The 13278-nt window shown below is 34.2% G+C and overlaps 1 protein-coding gene across 1 annotated transcript in view; it reads left to right on the top strand.

Annotated features, from left to right (window-relative positions):
- The window catches only part of CFAP47 (cilia and flagella associated protein 47), a gene marked incomplete at both ends in the record, with an annotated part of 263453 nt that overhangs the window by 238144 nt on the left and 12031 nt on the right, over positions 1-13278 (top strand). Inside the window, 2 exon segments of the mRNA XM_079549119.1 lie at positions 4665-4836; positions 6218-6379. Of these exon segments, the coding sequence (XP_079405245.1) occupies positions 4665-4836; positions 6218-6379 (334 nt within the window).

The following is a 13278-nucleotide window of genomic DNA, read 5'->3' as shown; positions in this document are numbered from 1 at the left end:
ATTGTAGTGAGTGCTTGCAGTTTTAATTGAAGTATCTGAGTGATCAGGCAGTCCCTTCCAGAAAATTACCATTTGATTGTAAAGCAAGAAAAATTAAATACATATTTGTGTTTACAAATGTTAGATTTTCTAAATGTTTTTTATACATCAGAAGCAATGAAAATTAACTAAAATAATACACAGGTATTTAAAAAAAAAACAGCGTGTTTTCTCTCACACAAGAAACGCCTCATTGTTTACTATAGCTTGAAAAGCAACAAACAGCTCTGATTAAAATGAACTTGTAAACTACAATCAAGCAACTTCAAACTTTTTTAATGAAATGTTCACATCTTTGAATTTTAAGAACGGGAATCAGCATGCAAATTAAAATTCCTTTCTAACACTAAGGTAAAATCATACTCAGTTAAAATATTCAATGTTTGCAGCAACCAGACCGATTATAAAATATTCTGAAGATACTCATTCATCCTCACAGAAGTGCAAAAACAATAAGTCTAATATGAAATGAGAAATAATTCAATTCTTCCTGGTGTTATTTTATTTTATTTTTTTTTTAAACTCATGTATACCCAGGAAAAAGAGGGGGAGGGAAAACAAACAGAAGCTGAACGTCTAATCTGCCCTAACAAATCTCTGAAGCAAAAATATGAGGGTAATACCTCCTATGTTATTATGTAGGCCCATGATGTCAGAGGCAATCATTTGATTCAGTCTGAACCTTTATCCCTCACCCTTTTAATTTCCTTCTGTCTCATGGGGGTTCCTTAGGATGCTTGTTTGCCTTGTAATGTTTTTTTTTTTTTAACAAGTCTACTGCAGGTTAACCATTATTTGCAAAGAGCTCAGGTAGCTGATATCTCCTTTAGATATCCACAAAAGACTGTAGCCTCACAGCACAATTCCTTTATATAATCAGAAACTGCATTGTAGAATGAACTGTCTCCAATGAGGTCAAACACTTGCTCATTTTCTCAGGAATAATAGGGAGGTATGAAAAGCTTCTCTAATGACATGGTGAAACTCTATTCCAGGTCAGAAATATCCTGTGAGCCTTTCATGGAATCTTTTACAGATATTAGGGACATCAATGCCTTGGTAACTGAAATGTAAGTTCAGTTATTAAGGTTCTTATTAAATGAGCATATTAGGCTTTTTATTTTTAGAAGTCTGAAATATGTCTATTAGTTTTACATTGAATCATAATAGCAGTGAGGATTCAGATTCCAGAAGGGTTTCAGATTTTTCCAGATTGTATGTTCAGTGTAAAATTTTTGTTTTCCACACTACCATTCTTAAGAGTCAGAAAATAAAAAACAAGCAGTCTATTTCATTTCCTCTTCTTAGAGGTTAATTTTAAAAAATCCCCAACACTGATTCTTGCATGCCTAGCACTTGTAAGTTACAAGCAAATCATGAAAGTATATAGTTCAAAATTCTACTGGTTTTCAAACATATCTACTTCAGTACTTCTAATAGAGCTGCAAATGTTGCCTAATACACACTACCTTTTGGAAATCTTTATTTATAAAAAGCAAAACAATTAAAAATTGAGATTAATTGCCTTTCAAAAAAAAAACATTTATAATACTCTAAGGCATTAATCTTGGAATAATTACTCAAAACCATATTCTTACTCTTTTCTTTGTTTGTTTTTGGATTTTTAAAATGTATTTTTTTACTGAAATGATATATAATATCTTTTGTGATAGATGAGGAAGTAATTTCCATAATCAGCTTGTATATAAATAGCATGTTACATTTTCCAGGTATTTGAATTAGCAGTGAGTCACAGTTTTTTGGTTTTTGTTTTTCTTTTGCCTGTAGTTGCTGCATGTTTGTTTAGGCAGCATTCGTATTATGGAATTCTCTCAAATGAAATGTAACTCATTCACAGGGGCTTCTGAGAGTATGATAATATGGTAGCTTTCAGAGTTTGCAGCTGATGAAAATCTAATTGCATTTTTTCTGTTTTAAACAGCCTAAATCTAAACTAGATCTGTGCTGTTTCAAAATTTTCAAATATTGAAACTATAAATTCATAATTTTTTCTTAGATGTTGTAAATATTAAAATACTTTAAATGCTTGACATGGGCATATAACAGATGATAAACAAACTGGAGCAGAAAAAATAGAAATACTTAATTACACATGACTAAAAGGTGCTATGCATAAATATCTTTGAATGCTAAAACCATCATGCAGTTCACATTTTCTTCCTAGTATTTAAAGTATAAAATATACTTTCTCCTGAGCTATACTGTGTGATAAGTGCTGAAAGATCCATCTTCTCAACAGCTACAATTTTCCAACTGTAGGATGCTCCAAATTGTCATCTTTTCTCTCCCATAAAAATTAATTTTTATGTCAAAATCTTTGTGTTTTGACATTTGTCTAGCATGACTACTATAAGCCTTGGGCTGTGCTGAAATTTGAATGCATGGTATAAACATATTTTTCAAAAAGATAAACAACAAATGGAACAATATAGGATGATCCCAGGAATATTATAAACTGTAAGAAAAACATTAATATTTATTTCCATCATAACAAGAACTTTTATTGCTATAAAGTACTCTTGTAACAGATGGATTCATACAGGGGAATCCTGTATATTCAGTACTCAGTACGTATGTACTGTGACCGCTAATCCTTTATGTTGTTAGTAATTTGATTACACTTTAAGATCAAGCAGAAAGTCTTAGAATCATAAAATCACAGAGTGCAGGGTTGCAGGGACCTTGAAGCCCACCCATCCCAATCCCTGCGGTGGGAAGGGCTGCCCCCCATCAGCTCAGGCTGCGCAGAGCTCCATCCAACCTGGCTTTGAGTGCTTCTGGTGATGGGGCACCACAGCTTCTCTGGACATGTATGCCAGGGCCTCACGACCTACTGATCATGAAATTCCTCCTAGCATCTAACCTAAATCTCCTCTCTTGTTTGTTTGAAGACTTTCTGCCTTGTCTTATCACTATCTGCCTGTATAAAAGTCAGTCTCTCTTTGTGTTTATAAGCTCTCCTCAAGTACTGGAAGGCTGCAATGAGTTTTTCCTGGAGCCTTCTCTTCTCCAAGCTGAACCTCATTTGGTTCACATGGTCCACTTTTCAAGCCTGCTTAAGTGCTGTGATCAGCTTGGTGTTATCAGCAGACTTGCTGGGGATGCACTCAATACCTCTGTGTCATTGATAAAAATGATGAAGAACACTTGCCCCAGGACAGGCCCCTGTGGGACAGCACTTGTGACGGCCTCCACCTGAACAAAGAGCCACTGACTACAGTCCTCTGGCTGTGTCCGTACAACCAACTCTTTATTCACTAAGTAGTTCACTCTTCAAATCCATCTCTGTCCAATTCAGAGAGAAGAATGTGATGTACAACAATATCAAAGGCCTTACACAAGTCCAGGTAGGTGAAATCCATTGTCCTTCCTTTGTCCACCAATGCCATCTCTCCATTGTAGACCGCCAGATTTGTTAGGCGCAATCTGCCCTAGTGAAGCTGCACTGGTTGTCTCAGATCACCTTCTCTTCTCACATGTACACTAACATCGTTCAGGAGGATCTACTCCATGGTCTTTCCAGACATGGACATGAGACTCTCTGGCCTGTAGTTTCTTGAGTCTTCCTTTACTTCTTTCTTGAAGATGGGAGTCATTTCCCTTTTTCCATTCTGTGGAGACTTCTCCTTACTGCCGTGACTTTTCAAATTTGATGGAAAGTGGCTCGGCAACCACATCAGCCAGTTACTTTAGAACACCGGGGTGCATGTCGTTGGCATTTTAGAATTTCAAATTGGAAGGCCTTGAGAATCAACTTTGGAACTGACTGCAAGCCATCCTTTATAGCAATCTGTAAGCAAGAGTTTTGCTCAGCCTATTGTACTAAGCTGTGTACATTCAAAATAGGCCCTGAAATATGTAGTCAAAATAAAATGAAATATTCTGTAAGATGTAATGATAGTGTTAAAAGATTTTTATCCTTAGAATATGTACAACTTTTAAATAGATTAGAAATTTGAGCTTCTTTTTTTCATAGTGATGTTTCCTTCTGTGCTCAAATTAGTATTCTAAACTAAATACCAGTTTTCTTTATTGCATCTGAAAGAGGTGTTTGATTAAAGAAGCTTAGTTGTTTATTATTATGTATAACTATTTTTCATAGCTGGTACAATACAAATAAGAGTAGAGAATAAGTAGGGAATAACAGTAGAGGCTGAAAGTGGCATCTTTTCTGTTTTTCTGTACCATGTTTATCAGATTGGCTGCCATCAGTGGCACAGCCGTTCTTATTGAGAATTTTTTTTTTTGAGATTGTCTCCATGACATTGCTTGAAAATAGTACCAAATTCATGTGATTGATATCTGCCTGGTAAAATAGAAGTACCTCACTGTAATACCGAAGCGGTAGCCCGGATGATGTTGCTTTCATTGTTTTCCTCTCTTAAGTTTTCCAGCTTCTCTTTTTCCGGATCCTATATAGCTTGCTATATGACATGGCAAAATTTTATTATGCAGTCAGAAGCACATCAGTCAGGTTCTGAGTAATTACTAGTTTCACTTATTTGTCATTTTTAATAACAAAAGGCCAAGTTGTAACTACAATCTGTCCAACTGTGTGAAGTTTGAGTGCACACAGATTGATCGTTTTCCCTTGTATCATTTAGGCTTCTCTGCAGCAGTGGAATTTCAGTATGAATTACAGTATCAATCAAATGAAATTAAATCTCAGCTTGAACCTTTAGTTGGTATGCATCTGATTCAAAGGGAACAGGATACAGAATCTGGAATTATAACACTGATCTTTAATATAGTATTTGCACCTAACAAACCAATGCGGTAAGTTTCTGTTCCTTATTACTCATTGAACATGTAATAAAATCCTTATTTTGTTTTTACCTCCACGATCTGTTGTGTTAGATTTTCTTAGGTGCTGCTTCCGATTATGTTATCTTTGGAACTGAGACTGGCAGTATTTCCTTTCAGTATTTGCTAAATGGTTCTGTTGGGTTTCTGCCTTAGTGTGTGTGCATACTTCTGAGTATTGAAGTATTAAAAGCGTTATGACTCCCAGTGAAAATCAGTCTCTCTCAAATTCATGAAAAGCATGCAAACAAAACAGCTTGTCAGATTTGAAAAAAGTTTCCTAGACAAGTATATGTAAATATTCTCTGATGGGATAGGATGACTGAATTTGAAAATGGGTTTCTACTGCTGATAGCAATGGTCTGCAGAAAAATATAATCCACTTCTAAAGTTGTGACAGACCTCTTTAAAAAAATAAGCAGTGAAAGAGAGAACCTTTTGGAGAGAAGGGGAAGATGCAACTTCCTTTGAAAGCAGTCAACAGGGGGAGACTGAAGAGATACTTCAATACCATACAGAGGCACAAGGTACATTCAGAGGCTCAGAAATACTAGGGACTGTAGAGTGTAATTGCTGCCATACATCAAGGGCTGTGTACAGAGAGAGTATTTTTATGAGTCAGAAGGGAACTGTATTCACAGTAGCCCAAAAAGTTATTGAAATAAACTAAGAGCAAACCTTTAAGGAACACTATCCATCTACCCCACACAGTGTCTTGTGTCAGAGATAAGAAACCTTCTTGATTACTACTCTGTTCTTTTTTTTTTTTTTTTTGCGTTTGCTTCTTTCTCAGTTGTTTATTTGTTTGCTTGTTTATTTTGTATGTTAATTTGTTTTTATCTTTTTGTATTTGCGAACTATTCTGCTTGATATAGAGGGCCAAAATATTGCAGTTAAATTATTTTTTTCTATCATCATGATCTACAGAGTACGTAGATGTTAGTCAGATATATCTGATTTTAATATGAACTTCTAACAAACACATTCTGCTTCAAATCTCTTCTAAAACTGCAGTAAGTAAAGAGTAACATGTAAAACAAATTGAGTTAAATTTATGTATCCAAGAGGAGCAAACAAATTTCTTGGCTATGCCCATTATTTTGTTTTCATATAATGTCTTTTCTTGTATTTTGCTGTAAATATCAAATGCTTCATATTTCCAGAATAAAATGTGACAAATACATAATACGCCATGTAAAATTAAGGACATGTTCCAATTTAAAGCCATCTGTATTTTCGTTTTTCTGCAGTATGAACCTGCACACTTAAAGGTTATTTTGGACATAAATTTGCTAAGTTGGTTTTATAATACTCTTCTTAATACTTAATAATTATTTTTATCTGAAATTTTAAGGAATGAAGGAACTTTAGTAGTACAGTGCACTACAAGAGGTATCTGGAAGTTTCCCTTGCTGTTTATTGCTACAGAGCCAGAAGTGGATGATGTCATCAACATTGAAGCAATTGGCCTAAATAAGGAATCTGTTGTTGACTTCAAGCTTACAAGCCAAACGAGGTAAAAATAGATATGGTTTAGTGTGTATGCAGTTTTCCGTAGGTTAAACTCACACTCAAAAACATTGGATAGAATAGACTGAGCAACAGAAATGTAACTGAACTGCAGTCATTTCAGAAATATGTTATTACTATCAAGTGCTCTGTTGTATGTCTAACAAATGGGATCTTGAAGTTATTCTTAAGGAAACGAAAACATTCTAAATGTTAGTCTACAGCCTTTCAGAAGAAAATTTATAGAATAATCCAGATGCTTATGTTTTGAATAAGATTTTGCCCAAAAATACTATTTAGTGTTATATCTTATACTTTGCTAAGGAGGGTGTGTGATGATATTAATGGCTTAATGTTTGTTTTAATTTTTTTCAAAGTACCTTATACTTCACACGTTAGAAACAATCCTGTGCATTGTACTTTATTTTTTTTAAATGTGTAATTCTTTTGAAAGTGTTCCTCTCTTATTGTGTAAGGATATGTGTATTTATCTATACTCAACTTATTCATTAAATAAAATAATTTTGTCAGATTCTTTGTTATTTTATTACTGATCTATGCATACTCTTTAAAATCCTCCAAAAATCTCTCTTAATGCAATTTTAAAATACTTTCAATTATCCTTCCAGCATTTTCTCAATATTTTTCTAATGCTGTAGAAAACCCATAGTGTCATTTGTATGGAGCAGGAAGTCAAGAAATGTGTGCTATTGATAGATAAATTTAAAAATAGTGAAAAGAATTAGATTACAGAATTTCTAAAGTTTCTTTTTGTTCTTTACCTTTTTCTTTTTTCTTTTATTTTACTGTACACTTAGAATGTGTACCAGATATACTGCTTTCATTGCAGATACATGCTTTTGAAACACCCCCAGCAATAAGTGCATTTGGTTCTAACTGACTTTTTAAAGAGTGCATTTCCAAAAGCTGTGGATCTGAGATGGATTGTTGTTCCAGCTTTTAGATGTCTGTCAGTTTTGATAATTGCTAGGGACTCTGAAAAATGCTGCTATCACAGTGTTCAAGGTAACTGCTTAAACAGAATGGGCTGTTTCTGGAACAAAAATGAAGCAATTACTCTGGCAATACTGTAATCTCCTGGTAGGGGTTTGATAGTAGTGAAGAGACCTAATGTTCTTCAAAAAATCCTGAGTTGTTGTAGTTATATAAAGAAGGAGCTATAATGGAACACAAATTCTCTTCTTCCCTTAAACAAATTCCAGTTTTGTTGTACACAGCATGTATTACCCCCAGTATGTTTCAAACACAGAATATAAAGCTTGCATGTAGTGAAAATGTTCCATGCTGTAAACAGTGCCAACAACTGCTTTGTGAGATTTATACTGCTTTATCTTTGTGTTGCTAATGGCATTTTTGGAGGAGGTCTTATTATAGAAATAGAACAATAAGCCAACGAAAACGTGGCATACAGGATCTGCAGTTTAAAAGCTATTACACAGGAAACCTGTATGTTGCAGATTAATTTGATGGTTGAATAATTCAAATGACTCAGATTAACAATTAGATCGTGAAATATTAAAAATATAGATTAAAAATTTCAGTCAGGATATAAAGTGCCCTTCTACAGACATTCCCAGAGGAAAAAAAAACATAATCACATCTTCGAATATTTTTCATAATGAAAGAGTAAGTAGGCCAGTTCCATAAAGAATCCATTCCAGTATTAAAAATGTGTTTGTCCTGTCCAGCCCTGCCCCAAAACAATGTATGTTCTGTCTTTATTTCTTTCGATAGATAGTGCCTTGTGGCATTATTTTTTCAGGAGTAAATTAGCAGAGAGAGAAATAGAGACAGATTTCTGAGTAACCTCCTAGAAAGGGAATATGCAGTTGTGTCTTTCTGCCCTCCTGCTACTTGCAGGACATCTTTTTGGGCTGGCAGATTGTGTAGTGATACATCAAAGAATATTTGGAAACCTCAGACAAAATGAGGTTTAATATCTATAAGGACAGATTTAGATCTTGTGTATAACAAGTTGAAGGCTCCACAGAGCACTGTTGGTAACCACTGCAAAACTATGAAGTCAACCTTTCTTCTTCTGTACAGCTACTGCAATTGAAATGCACGTTTCTCCTTTTAATTTCACTCCTCCCCAGTAAAAACCCTCAATTTGTGTGAAGTATTCCGGAGTAAATTAATGATTTTCCAGTTTACCCATAAGCACATTTGATGTAATTGCTTCAGGAATTATGACAGTTACAAATGAGAGGTAGTTTCTGGGCGGCTCGCAACGAAATACAGTGATGAATGCTGTGAGAGTCTCTGCAAATACATAATGCACTCTCTCTTTTCATACATGTAAAAGAGTGCTTGCCTGCTTCCAGTGAAGCACAGTCGAATATCAGCTTGAGTACATAATGGAAGACAATGAGAATGCAGCCATGCAGCTTTGTCATATGAAAAGCCTTAAAAATGCTTTCTAAATCTGTCTGCATATAGAAGTTGTCGTGTATGAGTAATCCAATACTTTACTTTCAGTTTTTTGAATTCAAAAGAGACATATAGAATAGTTTCTTGTAATGGCACTAAGACTGGTTCAACTCAAAAAGGCTGATTTCATTTTTAAATAAGAAAACATTGTCCATTTTATAACTTTCATATACGACCACTTTTTGGTATTTGTCGTAAATGTGGGTTGAATTCATTACCAACTGAAATCATTGGCAACATTTCCACCAAAGTAATTGGCTTGGGTACAAAGCTCTGATGTTTTTTTATCATTAACTTTTGGTTTGGTAACAAATGTATTATTGAATGCCAATATTTACGGAATAGCAGTATAAATCAAAAAGAATAGAAAAGGTATTTGTCCTGGATAGAAATTAAGTTGTTTGATATCCCACTCAAAACTATTGGCCATTTATTTCTTTACTGCTCTCTGTAATTGAAACAAATGATACAAATTCTGATATTGATGCTTTGCTTAAGAAAACTAGTCCTTTCTTTATTTGGTCTACTGAAATAAATAGTTAATGCATTTTAATGAATTATGTATTGGGATCAGAACTATTTTATTAATACAGAACACTTTCTTTTCATTTACTAATATGTATTCCAGTACAGAGGCTTTTACTAGATCGATGCGTATGCACAATATATTCACTGGGTTTTTGTTGTTTTTTTTTTTTAAACAATATTAGTTTTCCATTTTTGTCAAGATATTTAATAATGCTCTTCTGTCCATCCTGTCCGCTTTTTCCTCACACCGAGCCTTCTTTCATCAATTTATTTAATTATGTTGTGTTTCCCATAAAACAAATTTTACCCATCCATTGATCCCAACCTCTTTCCAATCTGGTGTTTATCACAAACAAGAGACTTGTTACGTTATGGGAAGTTTTGAGATGGACTCAAACTATTGTTTCAGATAAACATTCTTAATCATACCACATTTGACAAAATAAAAAATTGCGGTATCATATTATGGTCTCCACAGAGTGGTTATCTACAAAACTCAGTTTCACTAGGTTATAGAACTAGAGCTAGAATAAAGAGAGAACAAAAAGCAGGTGGACTGGAGAGACGAGAAAAGAAATTTAGGCTTTAAATTCACTACAGATGCAGGCTTAGTTATATTCAATTACATTTCACGTCTTGAATGCTGCTCTGGATATTTTCCTGATTTCATCTATGCATGTTTCCTAGTGAACAGAATAATGTTCTGAGAAAGTATTCCTTCATCACAAAAACTTAATATGATGGAAGAATAGTAAGCTACCCAATTTCCAACATTTTCTAACTGTGAAGAAAAGCATGACAATTTTCAGTTACAACTTAGATAATTATTTTTATTTTATTGTAATCAGTCATTTATTCCATTAGAATTTCCATGAGCCATAATTATGCATATTGCAGAAAAGTGCATTCATTATATTTTCAGCACACTCCTTTTCCCTCACTATGTTGCTCTGCATGCTAGAGGCTTGGATTCCTGCAACAGTCTCCTCGTTACCAGGTCTGTAAAATTCGACCATTAACATAAAGATCGTATTAGAATCTTTTATTGTTGTATCTCCCACAAAATGGCAGCTGCAAAATACAAATGTTGACTGAGCTCCATTTTGAAGTCTCAGTGGAGCCTGGTGGAAAATATTTAAAATGATACACATGCAGCAGAGTATTTTACATGTGTATAATAATTGTTCTTAACAGTACAATATCTTTCTTTTAAAACATTTAGCCAGGAGCCATATCTACCCATGTGACCTGGACTCTTCTAGCAGGAAAAGACAGTTCACCTATCTGCATATGTAGTTCCCCTGGGTAGAACAAGAATGAGATGGAAATCTTAACATTCTGTGAAGATGAAAATCTGAGCTCCTGCTTTGATCTTACTACATGTGTACAGCAAAAGTGGTGTTATACTTGGTAAAACATTCCCTGACAGTTATTTGTCACATACTATTTATTTAAATTTTGAAAGTCCTTTGATTCTGAAATTGTCTTTCCCAAGCTATATAGTAATAATTGGAGTTAAACCTTTTCTGATGTGCAGAGGTCAGGATGTAGAGTGGTCAATTATAGCAGAGTTGCTATTGGTAACATAACCAATTTTGTCAGCCTGAAGTAGCGGTTGGCAACCTTGCCCATGGCAAGGGGTTGGAGCTCGATGATCCTCCAACCTGAGCCATTCTATGACAATCTCATAATTTTTTTGCACTGCTAGTTTTTTTTGTTTTTGTTTTTGTTTTTTGTTGAAGAGGAGTCATCTGAAGCATACTAACTGTCAGTAGTAATTTCATAGATTTTGACAGCTGTGTATAGTTAATAAGTGTGAAGATTTTCCCTATGAAATTTCTTGTGACATCCAACATATGTTATCTACAAATGACAGTAAGCTTATTTTTGATTAAGGATTTCTAGTAGCTCTTTGCAACATTTTCAAACTGCATTCTTCATTAAGCAGTTATGCACTGTACAGATTAAATTGTTATTTTATTATTTTATTGAAAAAACAGTTTGATCAATAGCACAACGGGTTTTTAAGTGTAGTTTGCAGTATGCAAACAATGCAAATTTCTTCAGGAAAATCTACTGCTTCTTTAGTTTCAGAAAGAGAGAAATTAATGTTGAAGTTATTTTGAGGCTGGACGTTCGGAAATATTACTTTTTTGAAAGAGTGGTCAGGCAGTGGAATGGGCTGCCCAAAGAGGTGGTGGAGGTGGTGGACCCTGGAAGTGTTCAAGGAACATTTAGATTTTGTGTTGAGGAATATGGTTTAGTGAGAACTATTGGTGATAGGTGGATGGTTAGACTGGATGATCTTGTAGGTCTTTTCCAAAATTGGTGTTTCTGTGATTCTGTGATTCTTAATGAAAACCTATATTTTCCATTTTGTTGTATCTGAGTGTATTTTGCACATTCTTAGGTGAGATTTCTATAGGTTTATAAACTTTGTGGTTTTCTTTAATTGATGACTTAAGGTGCTATCCTTTACTAGCTTACAAGTTTATAAATTGTCTAAATTGAGAACACTGAAGAGCATAAACTGCTATTTAAGAATAATGTGACGTAAAGATTAACACAGTCATTAAAAACAGATCTATTAAATACTACAATTTCCATGCTTCCTGTTGCTATGATTTCATTGTCCAATTATTATTTGAATTTAAATTAATATTCACCCTTGTTCATTATTTGAATAAGGGCAGAGGTCATATTGTCTCTTGGCAATATCAAGCTGTTAATGACAGTAGTTATAGACCACAAAGGTGGTAGGACACATTTGCTTTCTCTGGTTTATATGGCCTCTGCCTTTGTATTTACTAATTTGTTAGTGCTTGATTTGTATGTGTTTTCAAAACTCTGCACATCATTAAGCTTTATCACATTTGTTAGTATCTCCCACCCTTGAGATAAACAAAAGCCTTCTTGAAAAAAATATAGAAAGCCTCATCGCTGTCCTTCATGACTGAGAAATGAGTGGCCAAATGTTAACTCCAGAGCAGTTTTACCTGAAGCAATAACCAAAGAGAAAAGGAGGAATTAATTTTTAATCACTTTAAGGCACATAATTATTAATTTTTAATTATACACTAAATATACTGACACTGGAAGTAGTAATGCCTGAAATTCAGGTGCCTTTCTGGTAACTTTATCTCCTGCTTTCTCTGCAGTGTAGAAAATGACAATGACAAGCAATATGCTGGCAAGCTAGCCAGGATGCCACATTATCTCCCTGATGTGAACATCAGCAAAAATACTGTTTATTTTTTTCTGAGAAGCCATCTTTGCATATATTTTTAACCTAAGGATTCATGATTTATTAGATCTACAGGCTCTGTGAAAGGTTCCTGTTTCTGATTGCACATGAAGAAATTTTTCATTTTTAGTTCTTGAACAGTTAGCCATATCTTAACAGAATTCTTTTTGGCCCATTGTACTTTATCTATGTACTTGCTAGATTTTCTATTTTCCTTATTGGACATAGCTCCCAGTCTGAGGGGCATTTTACATCTAGTATGTGGCTTGACACTTATGTTTTAAACTGCTGTGTTTTGGGGAGAGGAGGGAAAGGGAATAAGATTTTAGATGTGTATGTATGTATGTGTTCATGTCTGTATGTATGTGTGTGTATATGTATACATTACATTACTCACTATACAAAAAATACAGCTGCATCTTGTATCTTCTGTCAATGCTGTGAAGAAACGTGCAGGTCTTTTAAAGGTTTTTGTATTAGTTTTTTCCATTTATCTTTCTGAAAATTTAAATCTAACGAATTTGATGCAGTAAGATTTTTTCTTTGACTTTGACAAAGGTTCTGTTATAGACTGGTTTGGTACAGTTTCATATAAATTGTGTTTAGTGGGGGATATAATCTCTAGCTGCTTACCAGAAAGCAGGTTGAATGTAGGAGATAAAATGCTGTTTTAAAATGTTACT

Source organism: Tetrao urogallus (genome assembly GCF_951394365.1).
Source record: "Tetrao urogallus genome assembly, chromosome: 1".
NCBI classification, from domain to species: Eukaryota; Metazoa; Chordata; class Aves; order Galliformes; family Phasianidae; genus Tetrao; species Tetrao urogallus.
This window is presented reverse-complemented; position numbering and strand designations above follow the sequence as displayed.